Raw genomic sequence first — 21,738 nt, forward strand, 5'->3', positions numbered from 1 at the left:
CACCGCCGCCAGCGGCCGGCGTGCACCGGGGGCTGCTAATAATGAATAATCCCCTGCTGCTAATAATCCCCACCGCGGCTTTGACAAGAATGGACGCTTTACATGCGGATTGCCGACACCCTGCGAACTAACGGTCCCCGCGTGTGGGACACCGGCCAAGTCGTGGGTGCACCCGGGCCTACCCGGCGGGGTGCCTACAGGTCCTCCTCACCTGTCCTCACCAAAGCCTGCACGCCACATCGCACTACTTCCAAATACGGGACGTCGCCATGGGCGCCAACCTCGCGTTGTACATGGCTGACCTCGCCCTGGCTTAAGATGAGTTCCGCTGGCAACTGGCGCTATATGACTGCATCTTCCCGCCAGCCACCGCATCCGTGCGCGCCGAAGCGTCCCTGTCTCCCTGACCGTCGACATCCTGCTCGCCTTCATGGATACACAGCAGTACAATGATGACCTCCTCATGCAGTCACAGTCCTTGGGCGGCATTCCCGGCATTTACGCTGGGTCCAGAGGCCAAGTACACCAGCAGCCGCAAAAGTCAAACAACTGCCACGCAGTCATCACACGTACCCCGTATGGGTATCTCAAAACGCAGCTACCATTTGCTACCATAACATCTGCTAAATGCACCGTGCCCTGCTGCCATCTGAGGTGGGTGCAGCATCCCTCCGGGCGGGGCCACCTTTCCTTTCCCTCCAAGGGACCTAGAGCGCCGCCGCTGCGTGCTCCGCCAGCAGCAGCGTGAGGCGTTTAACAATTTCCGCGCCAGACGGCCGTTCGTCGGGGTTCTGCCGCCAGCAGCGCTGGATCAGAGAGCGCAGGCCGGGTGGGCAGTGTGGGTGGTCAGCGGGCGCCATGGTAGGGCGCTGGCCCTCGATCGCCACCTGCACAAGCATAGGGTCGGATAGGGTAGGGTAGCAGCCGTCATGTTGAGGACATGAGCAGGTAGGGACGCACCCGCATTATCGAGCATTCTCCCATACCGTGCACATCCAGGCATGCATTACTTCCCCGCCTCCCTCCGAGTGCCATTCCCTGCATCACTTCATTCGCTCACCAAGTACCCGACCACGGCGCTGCGAGTGCCGGTCCAGGGCCGCTGGCGTGTGACCATCTCGTTTATGAGCACCCCCAGCGCGAACACGTCGGACTTGTCGCTCACGGCCGCCTCGCCGCCCGCCGCGAAGTTCTCTGGAGCCATGTAGGGCGTGGTGCCCACCTCCACGTTGGTTGTGGCCAGCAGTGTGCCCGCCTTGAAGCGAGCCAGACCAAAGTCGCCCACCTTGGCAGTGCCGCGCTCGTCCAGCAGCACGTTGGCCGGCTTCAGGTCGCGGTGCACAACTGCGTTAAACAAACATGAGGGCAAGAGAAGAGGTAAGCCGCATGGTTGGACAGGTTGGTGTCCTAGGACAGCGGCGGCGGGTGCTAAAGTCTTTTAGGACCAGAAGGACAGTGACTGCTGTGTACTCACCGGTTGGGTGCAGGTACGCCAGAGCCTGCATTAGGGCAATGGGAGGCACGCACAAAGAGGGCGAACGTCAGGGATGTGTACGGTAATCCACTTGGCACTGGGTACTGGGCACTGCAAACCCAGAAGCGATGGCGCTCACATTTGCCACATCCCTGCAGATGCGCAGGATGTCGACCAAGCCGTAGTCGTGCAGGAAGGCGCTGGGGTCGTCGGGCTGCCGGCCTGCGGTTGGATGGGCCAGCAGCACATGCAGGGAGGCCATTGCGCGTCCGACCTGTGATTCAGCAGGCAACTGCCCAGACACAACAGGCATAGGGGCAGGAGCATCCCTACCAAGGGCAGGAACGACCTAGTTGCACACGAAGAACTTTGGCATAAGAAGGGCCACGCCGCTCGGGCCATTGGTTGCCTCAGTGACAGGACTGCACCCTAGGCCGTGCGCACCGCCTTCTAGCCGCATACACACACGGATGGCACCCGGCACGCCTCTCACCATGGATGACGCGGCTCAGGGGCACATGCATCAGCTCCTCAACCTGTGACCGGTGAGGCAGGTGGTAGCAGGGGAACAGTCATTCGCATTCTCGTGGCACATCAAGGACGTGGAAGTACATAACCGTTGGCAACCAGACCTGACACATTGTGAAATTGCGGCACACACTAGCAGAATGTCACAGGAGCTAGCACTCTTTGCCCAGAGAGTTCAGGTGACTCACCAGGAAGGGCATGTCGATGGACATGCCGGGAGGCACGGAATATGATGTGGCGCCAGACTTGCCGGACCCAGACCCTGCGTCCCCACCGGCGCTCGCGGAGCTGGTCTCCAGACCGCCGCCGCTGCTGTTGCGCACTGCCCCTGCGGCTGTGGTTGTCGGGTCCAGGCATGCCCCGTAGTACTTGACAATGTTGGGATGGTCCAGACGGCTCAGCACCGCCACCTCCGCCTGCAGCATGCGCAGCTGGCCACGCAGCTCCGACGGAAGCGCGGATGGGTTGCGGTGAGCCAGCGCTACCGCGGCAGCCGCGCCCTCGCCTTCCGCCTTATCTCCCGCCTCTCCAGCACCTTTTGCGCGGCCTCCCCCCTCCTCGACTGCCGCCGCGGCCAAATGCATGAGCAGCTTTACTGCGACTGGGATGGTCGCGACCTCGGCAGCGCCAGCAGCAGGACCCTCCCCAGGCGGCAGCGTGAGCGTGCCGGGGTACACAACACAGGAGCAGCCTGCGGGAGGAGATCAAGCAGCAGGTTAAGCACCGTGACACGGAAAGAAAGCCCGCAAGCAAGGGCTTCAATCTGCAAGCAGCAGCAGGAGCCCATCCTGGTTGCACTTCTCCTCACCTCGGCCCAGGACTGTGCTCCAGTCAATGATCACGTTCTGCAACAAGCATGGCGGGTGCACAATGAGTAGGGCACGTGGCCGAGAGGAAACGTAGGGCCGACCCTGAGCACACAGCAGTGGCTTTGAGACACGCGCCACACACCTTTCCAAGCGCAAGTGACGGTAGTGCGGCCGATAAGTCGTTGCTCCCCGTGGTCATGGCCGACGCAGCAGTGGAATGCATGCCCTTTCCACTGGACTGCGCGCCGCCGGACCTGGCGTCCTGCTGCTCTGATCTTTGCGCCGACGGGCCACTGAAGGCGCCGCCACTGCCGGTGCTACCGGCATCTGCCTGAGCGTCTGGCAGGAGGCCAGCGCCGCTTCCCTTCCCCTGGAAGCGCGGTTGCAGATTTGTCACCGAGCCCGCTTGCCCGCCCAGACCTGCATGTCATCAGGGGCAGTACGGAAAGAGCTTTAGACGTGCAGATGTGACAAGTTGTGGTGCAGTTGTGGAGCTGAAACCCAGCGCAAGCGCAAAGTCAGCAAGGACATTCATATCGGGCACGGCATTCCATCGCTGCGAAGGGCATCAGAACCACGCCGTCAACACCGTGTTCGATACACGCGACGCCAGTTGCCCATGCGACACCATTTGATGCAACACATGTATGACCAGGCGAGGACGACCCGCACCCACCTGGGGCCATCACTACCTCCATAGCGCGGTCTGTGATTCGCATGAGGAAGGCAGCAGAAGCGGGTTTCAGGCATGACAGTGGCGCATGTACGAGCGGACAGCTTTCTCTTGTCACACCACAGCGCGCCCCCCCCCCCTCCGCCATCTCTAGCTACCCACCTGCGTGCGCCGGCACCAGGTTGCCCCGCGCTGTGAGCGACGAGTCCGCCGCCACACGTTGGGCCGTGAGGGACGGACCCACAGTGGAGCCCTTGCGCGGGGTGGCGGGCAGGCCGTCGCCGCTCCTAATTGCGGGCCTTCTGCCTGAGCCGTCTGCAGCGGATCCGTGGAAGCCTTTGCTGCCCACCGCCCCCTGACCGTCTGAGTTCGGTGTGTCTGCGCGGCCGCCGCCAGCAGCCACTCCTCGTCCAGCTGCAGCACCGCCGGCGACCGGAACGCCGAATCCCGCCAGAGTGGTGGTGCTGGTATCGGCGCCGTGTGTGTGGCTGCCGTGTGTCCCCAGTAGGTCACCGTCCAGGTCCAAATCCACATCCGATGCCAGCCCCTGCTGCGCCCCACTGGTCCGGCCGGCAGCCCCATCGCCCAGAGTCGGCCCCTGCCGCACAGGAGCTCCTGCAGCTCCAAGGCCAGCTGCCACTGCCGCGGCTGCTGCGGCTGCTGCTGCCGCGGTTGGTGCTGCCGTTGCTGTTGTTGTGGCAATCACGACTCCCTCTGATGACAAGGGTGGTGACTGACCCAGCTCCCCGGAGCCAGGCGGCGTCAGAACCATTCCATCTCCCGAGCAGCCGTCCACGTGCGGCAGCGTGGAGGAAGTGGCGTTCGCGCCGCCCTCCTCAGACGCATACCGGTGTGGTTTCAGGTTCAAAACCACTGGGGCTCCGGGAGCCACCGTGACACCGTCTCCGGTAGCCGTGGTGACCATTATCATGGTGCCACCATCACCATCGCTACCGCTGCTCGAGGTGCTTCGGCACGTGTCCGTGATTGCCTTACCCCTGCTCACACTGCCGCTAGCTTTGCCCATGGCGGACGTGTCCAAGTGCTGCCGGCTGCGGCGTCGGCGCAGCAGCAGAAGAGCTGCCGCCAGCAGTCCGACTAGCAGCACTGTCCCGCCCACCACGGCACCGACTATGACCTCAGTGTTGTTGCTACTGCTACTGCTCGTGCCGGGGCTTGAGCCGGTGAGCTGCACGGTCGACGTGGTGTTGGTGCGGCCATCGGTAGCGCCGCCCGCTGCCGCCGTGTCCACTACGGGCGGGGCGAGCGGCGGCGGAAGGTTGGGCGGCGGCGTTGGCAGAGGACTGCCCCAGGCCAACACTAGGTCCTCCACATACGAGCCCACGTGACCCTGGGGCGGCGGGCGAGGGCAGGGCGGGGTAAGTGGACGTATGCGTTGGAGCATGTGCTGGCCTCTGGTGCATGGTTCCCAGGCATTCAAGGCAAATCGACAAGCTTCATATTTCTCTTGACCTCTGTCTCCTGCTGCGTGCCTGCCTGCCCGACCACTCACCGCCATCCCAAGCAGGTACCCGCCCGCTGGCGCCGCCTCCGTGAAGCCGCGGGTGCAGCGCGCATGGCGGCTCCAGGCGTGTGTCAGCAGGCGGCCAGTGCTGGTGTGCAGGACCAACCGTTCCACGAAGCCACCCGCGCACACACTCACAGCCACCACCACCTCCCCAGGCACCAGCGCCATGCCCTCCCAGCCACCACTGCTCTCCACGCCCGCCACACGCGTCGCAGTAATACCGGCGGAGGGGCCCTGCTGGCTACTCGTGTTGAGGTGCAGTCGCAGGCCCGCAATGAGGTCAGAGGCGTCTGAGCTGTTGTCAGCAAAGGAGGCGCGACTCAAAGAAAGGCCCGCCAGCGGCGGCTGCAATGAAGACACGTCGACATCACCGATGTATGTACCGGGAAGTGTGATAGAAGCTGCTGTGGTGGGGGCAGCGGCTGTGCTGTTGCCGAGTGTAGCTGCAGTGGTGCTGGTGGTTGTGTTGCCTGCGCCTGCTGTCTGGCTTACTGCTGCTGCCGGTGCGTCCGCGTCAGCTACGAGTGACGCCAGCTGCTGAAGCAGAGCCGCCTCCAGCTGCGGGACCGCCGCCAGCGCAAAGCCGCAGGAGCCGGAGCTGAAGGGGCCGGCGCCGTGCTTGGCAGACAGCCACACGGAGTGGCGGCCTGCGCACGGGGTCATGCGCAGGGCACAGGGGAGCGCACACGGCAGTTGATTGGAATGGTTTGAGCATGCTTGAGTGATGACTACACTCCATCCATCACTAATCTCATGGTACCGGTAATGCAACACCGTGCTGCAGCGCGACCTTTTTACTCCCCGGCGCTCACCTGGCTTCCATACAGTCGCGGCGGCGGGTGGGGCGGCGGCCGTTGTGCTAGACGGCTGCTGCAGCCGCCTCAACTGGCCGGCAAGTGGTGGGGAGACGTTGGCGGATGTGAGGCCTACAGCTCGGCACATGGCAGCGGCCGTGATGCCACAGGGTCCCGGGCCCACGATGGACACGTCATACGTCGCACCCGTCAGTGCACCAAACTTGCCGCGCAGGCAGCCGTAGGTGGGCGCCGCCGCGACGTATGCAGGGTCTGAGTGGAACCACATGACAGCTGCGCGCATAGGTACCCGGGACATGGCATGTAACGCATGAGGAGAAAGGTGGGCGTGCAAGAGTGGATGGGCGACAATTATGCCATGCGTCAGCGGTCACACGAGCGCACTCACTGTCTTTGATGGCGGTGTAGGCTCCGCGCCGCATGGTGCCGCTCACAGTGAAGCCCAGGGAATCAGCCACACCCACCATCTCCCAGCTTAAACCCAGATGAGTGCTAGAGCTGCGGTCGACCGATTGAGCACAGTGCAGGTATGGAATGGTCAAGATAGGGCGTCCTGTGTCCTGTGCTCTCAGCACGGCATTCAGGCCTTATGAGGAACCCAGACCTTGCTGTTGCGCACTCACTTGCAGAACGCCAGCGCGTCTGAGTATGTGACGGGGCCGTCGGTTTTGAGGACGTACAGCACGGGCAGCGGCTGGTGCGGGTTTGAGGCCGACAGGGGCGCGGAGGCGTAGGCCGCGGAGGGGCTGGTGACAGTGGGGGTCCAGTTCACCACACGGCTGCCGTTGACTATCAGCGGCGTGTTGGAGGCATCCAGGAGCAGTGGGGTGTAGGATGACAGCGGGGGGCTGGGCGGCCGCACGAAGGTGAGCAGTGGTTGCTCCGGCAGCACGCCGCACATGCCGTAGCCAGACATGCAGCCGGTCTGGCAGGGAGTGACGTCTGTCCCACACGAGGCGTACATCCGGTTTTTCCCCCATATCCTGCGTCGTGGGAGCAAAGGACGCGGTCGAGTTCAGAGGAAGGGCACAGGACTAAGAGGCGAACGGGTGTGTCACCTCGACAAGGCTTGCATTCTGGCTACTCACATGAGTCCGCAGCACTGATTGCTGTTGCAGACGGCTCCAGTGGCCGCGCCGCACTCGCCCGGCATTCCATACTGTCGGGAACTTGTGAACACTGGCGGGCGGGAGGCAGGGCAGGCGCCGCCACCTGCGGGCAGCTGCGGCGGCAGGTCCACTGACATGGGTGGCGGCGGGCTGCCGCCAGGAGGCACCGCCCAGATGGGCCGGATCTGCGATCGACGTGAGAAGGGGCGGTTGCGATACGTGTGTGAGATTCAGCCGGTGTGGCACAATTACCAGGCTCACCGACCCATCCCCGCTTACTGCGGGCCACCCCACACCCACCTGGTAGATGAAGGACACGTCAATGTCAAAGGGCGGTCCAACGGTGGGCCACAGCGTCTGGTTGACGGCCCAGCCCGCGAGGCTGGCCAGGTAGCCGCCTGGGGGCGCGTCCTGCCTGCGGGCAGCACATGCCCAGCAGGCATTCAGACGACAGCTGTTGAAAGCACGAGGGCCTTGCGCCGCAGATAGAGCCGCCCCTAGTTTGCTATGAAGGGGCGGGGGCCCGTCATCAACTACATACGCTACATACGCATGTCCTTTGTCATGTGTGTGGCTGCGGCATGCACCATCTGCGCGTGAGTCTGCTGACCACTGCTCGCCCCGCGCACCTGAACCATGCGGTGCAGTAGCCGCGGCCGAACTGCAGGCTGCGGCCGGTGCGCGTCACGAAGTACAGCCGCTCCAGCTGCACGCCAGGGAGGTAGCAGCCCTGCAGGTAGGGGGGCAGGTTAGAACGCCAGGTTGGCGAGCGTGTGTGGTTGTCGTGAGCGTAGATAGCGTGCGGTGGTCGAGCTGGTTAGCATTCATGTCTCAGCGCGCAGACGAGTAGTGGAGCTGTAGGAGGAGTACATGGCCAATTACCCATTTTAAGGCACATACACACGCACTCCCCACCCTTTCCCCTTTCCTGACAGATGCACACACACCCCTGCCCCCACCTGCACTGAGACCACGTAGTCGTGGCCGCCCACAATGGCGCTGAGGTACTCGAAGCTGGAGCCCTTGTCCTTGGTGGGGTCATAGCCGCCCCAGTACAGGTTGGCGTTGGTCGCCAGGAGGGTGCCCTGCGTTTGAGCAAGGAAGGGGTTACAGTCCAGGCATATTTCAAGTGCACTGCCTGAACTTCGTGCTACTGCCCTCATGCTGCGCATCCATCGAAGCACTGCTGCAACCGGCAGGGCTAGCCAGTGGCGGCCCAATGCTTGAGACTGTACCGTGTCCGAACACTGCTGGGCCCCTAGCTAGGTTTGGGCTTTGCTGGCCCCCGGTCCACAAAAGTTCCTCCACCCGGGGGCCCCGAGTGGATGGCAAACCCATCTGCCCATCAGGCGGCGTCCGCGCACACCGGTACGACACATGCGTACACACATACCTGGTTAGCTGCTAAGTAGTAGCCAACCTCTATGGCTGAGTCCTGAATCGGTATCAGCGCGTACAAGTTGTGGCCGCCGCCCCTGTTGTCCGGGTACGAGGTAGGACATGTGAGCTTGTGGGTACGAGGTAGGACATGTGAGCTTGTGTGTCGCCCTGCCAGCGCTTTTGTAGCGCTTTTGCTCCCCACAGCTGTTTGCTTCGCACTTCCTGCCGGCCCGCACGCACGCACCTGTACAGCATGCTGACCGGCGGCCCCGTCTGCCACAGTGCAGGGGTGCTGTTGAAGTAGGCAGTGATGGAGAGCGGCGGGCTGAAGGACCCCACCGCCTCGCCATCCGCCAGGCTCCAGCCCCATGTGCCGGGGCCCAGTTGCGCGGCCGGCGAGGGCTGCACCCGAGAGGCCAGGTAGGAGCGGTACCAGGGCAGGCTGGTCTGTGGGGCGGGGCGAGGGGAGGCAAGGAAGCGCGAGGGGATGTGGGAGACAGGGGGGGGGGGGTCGGCGGCGCATTGCCAAAGCAGGTAGAGACTTATGCGTGCAAGCGGCGTGCAGTATCCACGCAATACGTTATACGTACCCTGCCTAGCATCACCAAACGCGCCCCATGCCACAGCCACGCAACACACTGAACACCTAACTCGCCCACCTGCCACCCGCGCTGCTCCGCCGCCTCGGCATCCACGCAGACAAAGCCCAGTGTCCAGTTGCACGTGACATCGCCGCTGATAAACATGCTATTCGCCACGTCGAACCAAAAGGCTTTGCAGTTCCGCGCGCTGTCCCAGACCCTGCGCGTGGCCGTGAGGAACCGCGGCATCCACGGCGGGTTAAGAATATGAGACTGGAATCACAGGCGGTTCCTCCCCAGGTTCACTCTGCATGTGTGAAAAGCAGCTAGATAGCATGTCGTGTTGCGTATTGGTGTTTGTCACCAAACCTAGCTAGGCCTGTCACTGAAGACCCAAATCCGAGCCGGCCGCTCACCACAGGTTGCAGTTGATCTGTGCGGGGTCGGCTGTGAGGCCGTAGCCCTCAATGATGGCCTGTGCAAGGGAGGAGCGGGGGCATAGGTGGGGGTTTCCGGGCATTACTGGTTCAGCGTAGCGAAACACGTGGCGACCCCATTGGCGGCCCGCAGACTGCATGCGTGCTGCGCTGCAGAGTGCTCTGTATAGGTATCTCCTCACATTTGCAATGTCCGACCGCGCAATGGCGGCGTGTTGGAACATGTGTGCGACGTTCTCCATCATCATAAGGCTCCCCGGCCGGCCGCCCGGCAGCAGGGTGGTGCCCGCGCATGTGGCCACCGCGTCCACGAATGTGAGGGGCTCATAGTACAACACATAGTCTGCGCGATTGATGGGGGATTCACAGTGTGCGAGAGGATGTAAGGCCTATCTACTGGCACGTTAATACGTGCAATCACTGTAAGTGTGTCGTAGTCGTGGTGACAGCAGCACAGCATTGCTCGAGGTTGATGGGGTTAAAAGGGAAGCCTTGCTTACAGACGTGAGGTATAACATTAGTAGGATTTCGACCCGCGCAGAACCTGTGTGCTATTCTGCCCAGATTACTGAGAACGTTGGTGCCAAAGCGGTGGCACTACTAACCACATGGCTCACACGGCTGGGTTCGCTTATCGAAGCTACTTCATAGCCGTACGTGGCAGAACAGCGACAGGCCCGGCGGATGCACAGGCACCACACGCACGCACCAAGGCCGTCAAGCTGAAAGGGTATGGGTTGCCAGATCTTGGAGGGATCTGCGGCGCGAGGGTGGACAGGGTGGGCGAGCGGGCCAGGGTTGGGAGGCGCCCGCGATGGTGTGACCTGGAATACGGCGCTGCGCCCGTCACACCTCAGGTACAGGGCGCAAACTGGTCGCGGCATCAATTATGCTTTCAGACATTCTACGCACCGATGGCGGACCAGCCGAAGTTGAAGAAGCTGGTGGCCAGAACCAGTACCCAAAGAGAAGGGTTCATCTGCTTCTGCATGCTGTTTACGCAGATTTAACTCATATGCGACAAATCATGATTGTAGAGCCGAGCGCAGCCCTTAGTTAGGGGACAGGAACCTGTGTTTCTGAGAAACGAAGAGGATTTCTCGCACCCTACTCCTGAATCTTATGTGAGGACGCGCTTGCGGGGTCGCTGGTTTGTTGCTGGGTATCTCCTAAAGGAACGATATCAGTGGCAGAGGGGCCCCTCCAAGCGAGAGCGGGTTGTGGTGTTCGACTCCTTCAACCTTTATCACTATTGAATGAAGCGGGACAACTCTTTGTGGTATTTCTATGTGGAAGAAGCGTGCAGGCCATAAACGCAAGTCGACTGCATGCTCATGTAGCGACACAAAACTATACTTCGGTCAGGCCAGCTTTGCATACTATCATTTTATATTGATGAATGTCTACTGATTGATCAATTCTGCGCTGGAAACGCAGCCAGGCCCTGAAACACAGTTTTTTAGCTAAATCGTCCTGCGCTCTCGGTTCCTACATGCTTATAACATCCCACAGTCTCTGAAACAACAAATTTGTCATGCTATGAACAGTTACCCTCTGTACTTGTCGAGTCGAGCCGTTCTCCGCTCTGTTGTCAGCGGACAAACATGCTTCCCTCTTATAAGGTTCTGGCACGATATTGGAGCTGGAAAGCTCGCACGAACGCCAGTACCGTTCCGTCAATGGTGTATCGTGGTGCATTCGGTCGATGCGCTTGGGTTGCGGGGTCGCGTTCAAACGTTTCCCAGCCTTCCCGCGCGCTGGGAGTCATAGTCACAACTGGCGCAATGACAAAGCCAACCCGGCTGACTAATGCAGGCTACCGCCGTAATGTCGATTGGACTTTTCAGTCGCTCAAGAAGCCGCGCAAGCGCGCAGGCTGCGCGCCACAAGCAGAACTAGGGGCCAAACAGCAGCACTACGAGGTTCGTATGTGCACTTTATGCCATAATAAGCACAAACAAAGCGTGGGAAGGCAAGTTGGGCGTCCGGGCGTGGACATATCCCCACATGCGCACTGACACGGCTCGCTGGCCTCTCTAGCGCTGGTGCGCATGAGTTCACGTCTAACAAGGCTGCCGATGCACGCTGTCCATTCGTCACGCGGCAGAGAGTTGAGCGCGGGGTGGGCTGGGTCGAGGGGATTTCCACGGATAGGATCTCGCGTGTGACCGACGTCTCAGAACAGGACCGCTGATGGAACAGTGTGATAGTGCTCGTAAAGAGGAGTCAATTGGTACCACTTTGGTATTAAATTGACGGGGTTTAACCCCTAAACAAGAAGGTTTGTCCGTGGGCGGGGGGGGGTCGGTCGTCCCCTCAAGGGGGTCCCGGCCGGGGGATTTCGGGGCATGGGGTCTGGCACTTTGTTTCCTATCCCCCCCAAAATTTTCAGAACATCATTGACTGCGACTGTGGCGACTCGTTGCGAGGTAAAGAGCCCGAGGCGCAGATTTATGAGGAAAGCCATACTGGACTACACCAGGCAAAAGACCACCGCGTGACTGGGGAACACTTGTCATCAGCGCAAGCCTGCTGTGCCTTTGCTGTCCAACCGTCCAACCGGAACCCAAACCGTCCACCACTCCACCCATCATGCAAATGCCTTGCCTGCCGCTACTGTTAACGGTGACGGAACGCGTACTCCTACATGTCCGCGGCCTTCGCATCTTCTCCTGGTCTCGGGGTTCACCAGGTCCTCGCCCACCCCCCCCCCCTCGTCCAGGCGCCGCGCCCCACCCGCACGGAGCGGCCACGCACCATCCAGACTGAGCAGGCGCCGGCCCCGCTTCAGACAGAGCCGTCACGGGCCGATGGGCCGTGAAAGTCGCTCTCTACGCAATACGCGGCAGGCCACACCACCTACCTCACAAGACCCCGGCAAACACCTTGCTAACTACGGGTGCGCCTTAATTGATAACTTGCATTTGACATGCGCGGCTACACCCCTGCAGGCCTGCACCCTACACGCCTTGCAAGGGAAGTCGGTGCAGATGGAACCAGTGGCAAACAGGACAAACCGCAGCATAAAACTGAGTTGCCAGACCAACATCTCTGTGACCTATAATATGCAACGGCCTTGCATCAGTACCGTAATACTGTCACACCCACACAACCCAACACGTTGCGACAACAGGTTCCGCCTGCTCCTCAGATGCAGCTCTTAAGTATGACGGGCCCACACATCCTGCAGTACCAAATCTGGGTCACCCGATGCACCCGCACTAATGGGGCAAGCCCTGGCGGCATTGGCCCCCACGGACCGCGAGCTCCTGCCTGCTGCCTGCCTGCCTGCCGCACTTGAGTCCCAAAGTTCCGAAGCCCTGCAGCCACCTTTATCATTCTCATCCGTCCTGCCGGGCTCACTGGCCCTGTTGGCCCTGCTTGCAATGATGTCAATGTCGGTGAGCACTACTATATCCAACTCCATTCCAGAGATAAATGGCCACTCAACTGATGGAACCCCTCGCGTTGAGTGAAGAAAGTTGGCCACACACCTCCATGCACTGCCCTGCACTTTCACACACAAATACACCGCTGCTAGCTACACCTTGTGCTTCTGCAACACAGAAGTGCAGATCATCTTACCACTCGCCAGCCGCCTGACTCACAGAGAGTGCCGGTGCACCGACAGTCGCCAGACTGCTGTATGTCACTGTCACTGTCACTGTCAGACACTCGGGCAATGGGTCACCACCAGTGCGCCATACGTCACGCGGCCACTGGCGAGTGGGGGGTGGGGGTGGGGGCGCTACTCGGACTCGACCACACGCAGCTGCGGCATCTGCTCCAGCACGCTGCAGGGCGGACAGCCAGGCGGGGGGCGAGGAACGGGGCGGGTGGGGCTGGTTGCGGGTCTCAGGGGCAAAGGGCTAGAGGGGCGCAACCCATGGGCTCACCCCCTCCCCCTCCCTTCCCGCCCCGTGCTCGCACCTGGGCGGCACCCTCAGCGACAGGCGGTTGTGCGCAATGGACAGGAAGCGCAGGCGGCCGCAGGCGGGCAGCCAGGGCGGCAGCTCGCTGAGCGAGTTGGTGGACAGGTCCAGGTGGGACAGGCAGGGGGCCAGGCGCCGCACCCAGGGCGGCACAGCCAGCAGCCCGCAGTCGCTCAGCACCAGCGTGCGCAGAGAGGTCAGCGTGCCTGGGGTTTAGGTGGGAGGTGGGCGCAGCAAAGCGTGCGGGTGGCACAACGGCCCATGGTACTGGTACTGCATGTTCGGCACTGGCCTCCTTCGCCCTTTCCTTGGTTTGAACTCAATTCGCCTCACCCCCACATGCCCCTCTCCCGCTCCTCCCTCCTTCCTGTGCCCCTGCCCCTGCCCCTGCCTCACCCAGCACGTCTGCCGGCACCAGGTTGTTGGCGGCCAGGTCCAGGTGCGTCAGGGCGCCCGCCAGCAGCTGCAGCTCCTGGAGCCGGGGGGGGGGGGGAGGAGACAGGCGGTCAGGGATTGCGGTGGGTGGGGGGGCGGTTGCAAACATGGTTGGGAAAGCGGTACAGGATGCACAGGTTGGGGGGGGGGGGGTGTACATTTCAGCCCAAACTGAACCAGACCAAGCTAAAATGTTGGGGATGTGGCCGAGCCCAATCAACGGGTGGTGGTGGCGGTGTGTCGTGGTGGGTTGTTCTCACCATTACCAGCCCGCATTCCGCCAGAGTCAGTCAGGAAAGGACGGGGCCATGCCGCGTGGGCACTGGGTGAGTGGAGTCCAATGAAACACCATGCACCGCCCTGCCCTCACCTGCGGCGGCACCAGCCTGCAGCGCACGTCGCTCACACACGCCAGCTCCAGCCGCCTCAGCCGCGGCAGCCCGCACAGTAGCGGCAGCGACGCAGCCATGCCGCCCAGCCTGCAGGCAGGGGGCATGTAGGGGTGAGGTAGGGGACATGTAGCGGTGAGGCAGGGGCAGGATGGCTTCGTGTGGGGCGGTGAGGCGAGTTGCTGCCGACGTCGCTGGCGGCGCTGGTTGCCTTGCATGACCCCCGCGGCTTCGGGATCTGGGTCCGGGTAAGTTGTGGCCTGGAGTTGACTCTGCCTTCACTCCGTATTACACAGAGGCCTAACCGCCCCCCCCGCCCTGCTGCCCCCACCACACACCACCACCACCACGCCCCACCAGTTGTAGGAGGCCGCCAGGTGCTGCACCCCCGCCAGGCCGCTGAGGCTGGTGGGCAGCTGCCGCAGCTGGTTGTTGCACAGCAGCAGGCAGGTCAACCGCGTGAGGCGGCCCAGGTCGGCGGGCAGCGCGGCCAGCTTGTTGCGCTGGGGGAGTGGGTGGGTGGGAATGGGGCATCACACAGCGCGGGGTGTACGGGCTCGGGTTGGTAAGGCTGAGGTGCACAGCAGCAAAGCGAGGGACGCGACACGAAGGGCTTGGGCATACCGTACACACACATATACACACCTCGCCCTCCGCTCTTCTGTATTGGCTTGGGTACAGTTTGGGCTGGTATCAACAACCCCTCCCACCCCCAAGATACCACACACACACACACACACACACACACACACACACACACACACACACACGCACACCTGCAGGTCCAGGTGCTCGAGGGCGGTCATACAGGTGAAGTCCGCGGGCAGTGACGTCAGGCCGCTGCAGGGAGGAGAGGGCGAGAGGGGGAGAGGGCGTGTAACAAGGTCTTGGTGTCCGTTTCATTCGTGGGCAATGCCGGGGACCACAGAAGCCAATTGGCGCAGGCCCGTGTAGGGCCGTGCGCAGCCCTTCACGCCAGTCACCAGCCCCCACCTACGTCTCCCTCTCCCCAGTTCTCCCCACGCCTCCACACACAAGCACATGCGTGTTCACACACGCTCACTTGAGCGACAGGTCCAGGTGCTGCAGCCGCGACAGCCCCGCCGCAATGCCCCTGGGCATCAACGACAACGAGCAGTCCTGCATAGCCGGGGGGCCGGGGCGTCTTAGTAAGGCGGTCACTGCGAGCCCTCGTGAACCGCATCAGTAGTCGACGTTACGTGCAAGTGCTAGCACACGGCAAGACACACACACACACACACACACACACACAATCCCCATCGCGCTCCGTCTGTTCCCCTCCAGCAAACAGCACGTCCTGACCACCCGCCCCCCACCCCCACCTGCGCCACCAGTCGTGTGAGTGCTGTGAGGTGCCTGAGCTGCTCGGGCAGTGTGGCCAGACCCAGCCGCGTCAGGCTGAGGCGGGTCAGCTGCGGCGCCGTGCGGCCGGCGTGCAGCCACAGCAGGCAGGGCGGCAGGCCGGAGGCGGGGCGCTGCCGCCCGCGCACCGCCACCTCGCGCAGGCTGGCCAGCGGGCCGAACCTGAGATGCGGGCGGGTGGGCGCGTGAGGGCGTGGGCGGAGGGGTTGCAAGAGCGAGTGAGCGGCCGACGCGGTAGAGGGCAGGGCGAGAAGTGCAGTGGGCCTTCACACTTAGCCCGCAAGGCGGCGGAGCTGGCGGAAAGGGCATGGCCCCACACCACACCACACCACACCACACAGCAGCCACGCACCAGTCGGGCAGCCAGAAGGCGTGTTGGTGTGTGGCTCCGGGTCGGGCGATGGCGCGCGCAAAGGACTTGATGCCGGGGTCGTTCATCAGCTCCGTCAGCAGAAGGTCCGGGTCAGAAGGGGGGGTGCTGCGGGTGGGGGTGCTGCTAGAGGTCGTGGTCATGGGGTGGTCAGCAGCAGCAGCAGGAGGGGTCGAAGGGGTGGGTGAGGCAGTCGAGACGGCGGCGTCAGCTGGCGATGCCGCCGGCACCTGCTGCGGCGTGGCGGGGCCCGGCGTGGCGGGTGCGGGCGTGCCCGGCACTGCCGCCTGGTCCTGCTGCTGTAGGTGTGGCTGTGAATGCGCATGTGGGCTCCCCGAGAGCTGCTCTCCTTCCTCCTCCGGCTCCTGCTGCCGCCCGTGCTCCGACGGCTCCTGCCGCTCATGCGCTCGGTCCTGGCCCGGGTCGTGCCCCTGCTGCTGCCTGGGCTGCCGCTGCAGCGGCTCCGACAGCGCCCCGGCGCCCAGCAAGTCTGTGTGCACGGGCTCGGACGTGCTAGCGTCGGCGCCGGCAGCCGCAGCCGCTGTAGCCGCAGCAGCATGTGTGTTAGCTGCGGCTTGTGACGTCGGGGTCGGGGGCAACACAGAGCCCTCGGCTGCCGCAGGTTGGGAGGCCCGCGGCGGAGTGGCGGGGGGCATGGCCGTCGCGGCGGGGCCGCCGGCCGCCGCGGCAGAGGAGCGGTTGCCGTGATGAGGCGGCTGAGGCAGCGGCGGCGGCAGGTTGTGCTGGTGGTGCTGGTGGTGCTGGTGTTGATGCTGGTGTGGGGCACTGGCGGTGCCTGGGCCAGCCGCCGCCTGCCCCTGCCCCTCCCCGCCTGGTGCCGGTCCGGCCGCGGGCACGCCATCGCTGTGGTCCAGAAGCGCCTGTGGGCGTGGACGTAGACATGGGAGGGGCCATTAGCATTTCGAAGGTAACGCATCAAGCCAGAGGCTTTCCGCCGACGCTTAGTCCTTGACAGCCCCTCGACCCGTCCAGGACGGGGTGCCGCAGTTCCGCCATCGCTCCGCCCCCTATCCCCTCCCGCCCCCTCGCCCTCCCCCTGCTCGCCTGTGCACACACACTGGCCGCCCAGTACTTCTGCCCCATGCGCTCGCTGAAGGTGTCGGACAGCGTCAGGGCCGTGAGCGAGGGCATGGCCGCCAGAGCCGCCAGCAGCGCGGCCAGGCGGCTGGAGGCGTCACGGCACAGGCAGGCGTGGCCCACCAGCCTGTGGGGGGAGTCGGGAGGCATGTTTATTAGACAAGATTAGTAGGGTGGACTTCGCTCGGGTTTCTAGGAAGATGAACCCACTGACTCAACATCCTTGCGCACAACGGTGCACATCCCTAAACACACGCGCTACCCACCGCACGCACACACAAACACACCTGGTGTCGCAGCGGGTGAGGTCCACTGATGTGAGGTAGGGGAAGCGGGCGGCTATGTCCGCCACCTGCTCCAGCGAGGCGCAGGCGGGCGACAGCGACTGCAGCCAGCAGCAGCTGGTGTGGCGCCAGTGGCGGCAGGTCAGGCGCACAGCCGCCACGTCAGACTGGGCCAGGCCGCAGTCGTTGATGATCACCGCAAGGGCGTCAGACGGCAGCTCGCCCCAGGCGGGGCCGGCGGGGGTGGCGGGGGCGGCCGCCGGCGCGGCGGGGCGTCGGGCCGCGAGGTGGGGGCTGAGCGTTGTGAGGGCTGAGCATGCTGCGGGTGGCTGTTGATGGGGCGCGAACTGGTCGAGACTGTGTGCAGCGAGAACAAGGATCAAATCAATAAGCATTAGGTTTTTGAGGAGCGCAGACAGCGACCAGAGGGTTGACCGCGGCACCGCGTCCCGGGTGTTGGGCTCGGGTAAGGCCGCGGTGCTGGTGTCGTTCCGAGACTACCAGCTAACCAGGCGCCGTGGCGCCGCGGACCGAAACGACGCCCGTTTCCGCATCTGACGTGTTAAACCAACCTGTATGTTTGCTCCTCCATCGCAGGGGACCCAACGAGCTGGCCGTGCGGGCGGCCAGTCCCACAAATGGACCTCCTCGTTTCGGTCTCGTGGACAAATGCCTCGTGACCCTGGCGGGAGCTCCTCCACAAGTTCCGCTCTACAGTCGGCGTAGACGCTTGGCCTGAGGGCCGCACGGGGCGCGGCCCAGTTCAGCAAACTATACGGTAGCAAGACAGCCCTTCGCCTAACAGGCAGGACACGTTCGGTGCAGTAGATAGAAGTTATATGTAGAGCACGCTCTTTTCTACTGCATTGTTTGGAATGCGACCAAGTTACCTAGAACTCTAGAAGCCCGCTGACAAAGGGTCCCATGCGGGCTTTCCGCTCGAATTCGGTCGTGTCATAGATAGCCATCTCCTGCGAGCGCTTTAGCACTTCGTTCCTAACGCGTGTATCAAACGAGTTCTGAAAACGCTCACTTCAACTTCAAGTCGCTTGTTTGCTGCCCGTTGTAATCTTCACGGCAAATACTTTGCTAAAATGCTTCAAATGCGTTTGCAGCAAACGCGTGGGCAAGGGTTTGTGTCTCGGTGGTCAGGCTGTCCGGTGGTCCGCGCCTCGCGCGCGCGGCGAGGCGCTGTGGCAGTTCATGCGAGCGCTGAGTATGAGGCACTAAGGTACGCGCAGGAAACAGGCATGCCGAGTTCCTTTCGGCGGGTGGTGTGTTAGCACGTCAACTGACAGCCACCCGTCCCCTACTGTTGAATACCTGGTGCTCGTGCTCCGGCCGTGTCCGAGCGCGCCGGTATACCATGGGGCCCCTGCTTCCGGGCCGACCGCCCCCTGATGTTGTATGTATTAGACATCACCTCGCATGCCCGCCCTTCTGTACTGGCGTCAGGGGCAAGGTAGCCTACAAGGCATCCAGCGGAGATCCTGTGGAGATCACGTCCATGTGGGAGCCGGTCCTGGGCAGCAAGGCTGTGGTGGTGTGCCTCACCCACTTTGCTGACTTGACTTCATGGGAGCTGGCACAGAAGCTTGTCAAGGTGGGGAGTAGCGACTGCCGGAAAGAATGGAGCTGGGCCTCGACACAGCGCTTGCAACCAGACGAGGGGAGCGGGGTACTACACGCATGCAGTGAGGTCGGCGCAGTGCAACTGCTAGCGGATGCCGGCGCAGACTGCAGGCGCAGGGCCTTGTGCTCCCTTCCATTACATGCTCACGAGTCTCCTCAGCCTCCGCCACGTCCTTCGCCTCCTCTGCCTCCTCAGCCGCAGGCCCTGTGTCGCCCTCACGCCCCGCACACAGATCATTCCCACGCTGGAGGGGTCGGGCGTCAAGGTGGTGGTGTTGGGGCTGGGCAACGTCAACAATGCGCAGGTGCGTGAAGGCGTGGGCGTAGTCGATGTAGGGGGTTGCAAGGATGGCAGGCGGCAGCCAGGAAGGCAGACAGGCGGTAGGGGAAGGCAGGCAGGTGTGGATGGGGGGGATGTCAGGCGGCCACGATGCCACGTGATGCGAAGTGCGGCGACTGTGTTGTGAGTGCGCCGGCGTCAGCGGCAGGACGCACCGGGGCCTCTCACTCTCAGCCGAACCGGGGTGGGGGTGGCGTGCCCACAGGTGCCCATGGGTGTCCACAAGTGCGCACTTGTGGCTGGTAGGGTTCTGGGTCCCCGATGATTCGAGCTTGGAGCGGACTTCCCCACCCCTCCACCCCTCTCCCTCTCGCCCCCCTCCACCACCACCCCTCCACTCCCCACACACACAGGAGTTTGCCCGCATCCTGAAGTTCCCCATGGACCGGCTGTTCGCCTACCCTGCCGCGGACCTGTACCTGGACCTGGGCTTCAACCCCGGCTTCGCGCCGCAGCTGCAGGTGTCGCCCTACGTCAAGCTGCTGCCCATGCTGGCGGGGGTGGGCTCGCCCGGAACCATCCAGGAGGTGGGTGGGCGCGGGATGGGTGCACAGTGGGTGGGAAGGGAAGTGAGACACGTTGATTGAACTAAAAGGGGACACCGTGACGGCATACTAGATGGCTAGAGCGCATGGGTACGATGGGCTGGGGGCTGTCGAATGAGAGAGGAGTGACCTTTTTAATCATCAAGCTACCGCGCCCGCACCTTGCTCCTGGCCGCCCTCCCAACCTTCGTTGTACGCCACCCCGCCCCGCTGCCGCCTCAGGTGGTCCGGGGCTACGTGGGCGACAGCGCCGCGCCGCCCGTGTTCGACAGCCCCACGCCCTTTGATGTCCTGGGCTCGGGCTACCAGCGGCCCTTTGAGCTGGCCACCCTACGGCTGTTCAACATGATGGGCATACTGCCCAAGTGTGAGTGCGAGATAGGGGAGGGCAGGGGAGGGGAGGGCAGGGGAGGGGAGGGCATGGGAGGGCAGGGGGCCACTAGAAGGGTAGGCGTGGGTCAAGGACGGCGCCTCTGCTTTCTGTCTAAGGCCTGGCGACTGCCCGGCCGCAGCCTTGCGATTTCCATCCATCAGACGTCCGTCACTTCCCGCGCCTTCACCTCACACACACTGCCGGCCCGCCTGACACCGCACACCTCACCGCACACACCACCCACAGGGCAGGAGCTGTGCCCTCCCGACACGGGCCTGCTGACTCAGCAGGGCGGCTGCCTGGTGTTCAGCGGCAGCAGTGTGGTGTTCAAGCACGTGGACAGCGGGTGAGGCAGGGGGCGGAGCGGGGGCGGGTAGGGGGGAGGGCAGCGCATGCAGGAGGGGATCAGGGGCGGGGGGCGGGGGAAAGGCGTGGATGGAGACAAAGCGTGGGGTGGTTGCAGGATTGGTGATGGGGAGCGACAGTGTTCAGATGGAGGAGGGAGAGGCTTGCAGTAACAGTGAACTGCGACGCCAGGGCTGACGAGCTAGGCCGGGGCCATACGGTACGCAGGATAGGGGTTGGAGTGTTGGGCGCGCGGGCCTAGGTGCGCTCGCTGAAGCTTTTTGTTGCCCAACCTCTCCCGCCGGCCCTCAGGCCCTCGTGCCTCCCCACGCACCGCCAACCCCCCACCCCCGTGTTGCCGCCCGCAGCATCCTGCGCTACACGGAGCCCGACTCCATTCTACAGGCGGCACTGCAGGTGTGGAGGGGGCGGGCGGGGTGGCGGCGGCGGCGGCGGGCAGGCGGCGCAGGGGCGGGCACAGGAGGGCCGTAGGCGTGCAGGGACGGACACATGGTTGGCGATGCGAGACGGCAGCTGCCGCACTGTGTGCTGCAACTCCGGCCTTATGGCTTTCGTGTGACTGCGTCGATGATGTCGGGCCGTCTCAAGATGGCGTGTGCCCTCGGGCATTGGCACTGCTGAGACCTGTGTCAGCCGCCGACCCCGCCCTCACACGCACACGCACACGCACACGCGCCTGCAGGCGGACTACACCTCCACCTCATCCGCCATCACCAGTCCCAACAGCCAGTCGGGCCCGACCCTGGAGGCGGAGGTGCAGTAAGCGCGGCGCCAGTTGAGGATGGAGGGATGGGACAGCAGCGGCTGCGGCTGAGGGGTGGAGTGCCCGCCAGGCCGGGGTGGCGGGGGTGCTCGGGCGCCGCCACGCGCGAGCTGATGCACGCGCGGGCTGTGCTCTTGATTATGCCAACGAGGTGAAGTTTTGCCTCGCTTTCATTATTCTTGCATTCGTGACTTCTTAGGCCAGGCGTGACCGGGTTGGTCTGTTCACGGAGCGAAGGGCGCTGGGAGCCAGGGAGTTCCTCCCCTGGGGCCGGGGTTCGTCGGAATTGCCACCAGCCCCACTGCCCCAGATAGCGTAGTAGCCGGTGGGTGCGGTGTGAGCGATTTGAGGTTTTGAGCTGTGCATGTTGATGGGCGTACCGTACATATGTCAGAGCATGTGTCGCGTCTTGGCCGTTGTTTCGCCTCCTGATGTTGGCGCAAAGGAGCAGACCGCTGAATGGCCATCAAATGTAAGACTACGTGTCAGGGATT

At 63.3% G+C, this 21,738-nt stretch overlaps 3 protein-coding genes across 3 annotated transcripts; 1 reads left to right on the forward strand and 2 right to left on the reverse strand.

Annotated features, from left to right (window-relative positions):
* Window positions 1-86: 86 nt before the first annotated feature.
* On the reverse strand, window positions 87-11,105 carry CHLRE_17g696950v5 (uncharacterized protein). The gene is made up of 25 exons (XM_043071838.1): window positions 10,247-11,105; window positions 10,044-10,091; window positions 9,517-9,677; window positions 9,314-9,372; window positions 8,976-9,117; window positions 8,561-8,763; window positions 8,330-8,411; window positions 7,896-8,021; window positions 7,566-7,666; window positions 7,237-7,351; window positions 6,916-7,121; window positions 6,451-6,810; window positions 6,216-6,325; window positions 5,825-6,100; window positions 4,998-5,659; window positions 3,647-4,835; window positions 3,488-3,517; window positions 2,954-3,231; window positions 2,811-2,847; window positions 2,191-2,693; window positions 1,968-2,010; window positions 1,614-1,696; window positions 1,475-1,499; window positions 1,061-1,344; window positions 87-887 (listed from the first exon to the last, which is right to left on the reverse strand). Exons 1-25 carry the CDS (start codon window positions 10,323-10,325, stop codon window positions 708-710), a joined length of 5,382 nt encoding a protein of 1,793 aa, XP_042914297.1. The 5' UTR covers window positions 10,326-11,105; the 3' UTR covers window positions 87-707.
* Window positions 11,106-11,689: 584 nt separating this feature from the next.
* Window positions 11,690-18,055, reverse strand: CHLRE_17g697000v5 (uncharacterized protein). The gene is made up of 12 exons (XM_043071839.1): window positions 17,798-18,055; window positions 17,229-17,582; window positions 16,909-17,068; window positions 15,826-16,724; window positions 15,434-15,635; window positions 15,154-15,230; window positions 14,867-14,930; window positions 14,448-14,593; window positions 14,072-14,180; window positions 13,663-13,738; window positions 13,265-13,472; window positions 11,690-13,128 (listed from the first exon to the last, which is right to left on the reverse strand). Exons 1-12 carry the CDS (start codon window positions 17,815-17,817, stop codon window positions 13,083-13,085), a joined length of 2,361 nt encoding a protein of 786 aa, XP_042914298.1. The 5' UTR covers window positions 17,818-18,055; the 3' UTR covers window positions 11,690-13,082.
* Window positions 18,056-18,155: 100 nt separating this feature from the next.
* Window positions 18,156-21,732, forward strand: CHLRE_17g697050v5 (uncharacterized protein). The gene is made up of 8 exons (XM_001691749.2): window positions 18,156-18,456; window positions 18,681-18,828; window positions 19,091-19,162; window positions 19,551-19,724; window positions 19,965-20,109; window positions 20,362-20,461; window positions 20,829-20,877; window positions 21,164-21,732. Exons 1-8 carry the CDS (start codon window positions 18,320-18,322, stop codon window positions 21,242-21,244), a joined length of 906 nt encoding a protein of 301 aa, XP_001691801.1. The 5' UTR covers window positions 18,156-18,319; the 3' UTR covers window positions 21,245-21,732.
* The last annotated feature ends 6 nt before the right edge of the window (window positions 21,733-21,738 follow it).

This window comes from Chlamydomonas reinhardtii, chromosome 17, assembly GCF_000002595.2.
Source record: "Chlamydomonas reinhardtii strain CC-503 cw92 mt+ chromosome 17, whole genome shotgun sequence".
NCBI classification, from domain to species: Eukaryota; Viridiplantae; Chlorophyta; class Chlorophyceae; order Chlamydomonadales; family Chlamydomonadaceae; genus Chlamydomonas; species Chlamydomonas reinhardtii.

Coding starts and splice junctions, on each gene's coding strand:
- CHLRE_17g697050v5 (XM_001691749.2), top strand. CDS start 18,320: ATGCTTCAAATGCGTTTGCAGCAAACGCGTGGGCAAGGGTTTGTGTCT. Junction 18,457..18,680: donor GCTGAGTATGAGGCACTAAG/GTACGCGCAGGA, acceptor TACTGGCGTCAG/GGGCAAGGTAGCCTACAAGG. Junction 20,462..20,828: donor TTCAAGCACGTGGACAGCGG/GTGAGGCAGGGG, acceptor TGCCGCCCGCAG/CATCCTGCGCTACACGGAGC.
- CHLRE_17g697000v5 (XM_043071839.1), bottom strand. CDS start 17,817: ATGGAGGAGCAAACATACAG. Junction 16,725..16,908: donor CGGCCAGTGTGTGTGCACAG/GCGAGCAGGGGG, acceptor CCACGCCCACAG/GCGCTTCTGGACCACAGCGA. Junction 13,129..13,264: donor TCGCTGAGGGTGCCGCCCAG/GTGCGAGCACGG, acceptor TCCGCCCTGCAG/CGTGCTGGAGCAGATGCCGC.
- CHLRE_17g696950v5 (XM_043071838.1), bottom strand. CDS start 10,325: ATGCAGAAGCAGATGAACCCTTCTCTTTGGGTACTGGTTCTGGCCACC. Junction 10,092..10,246: donor CTTCGGCTGGTCCGCCATCG/GTGCGTAGAATG, acceptor CTCGCGCCGCAG/ATCCCTCCAAGATCTGGCAA. Junction 1,345..1,474: donor GGCGTACCTGCACCCAACCG/GTGAGTACACAG, acceptor TGTTTAACGCAG/TTGTGCACCGCGACCTGAAG.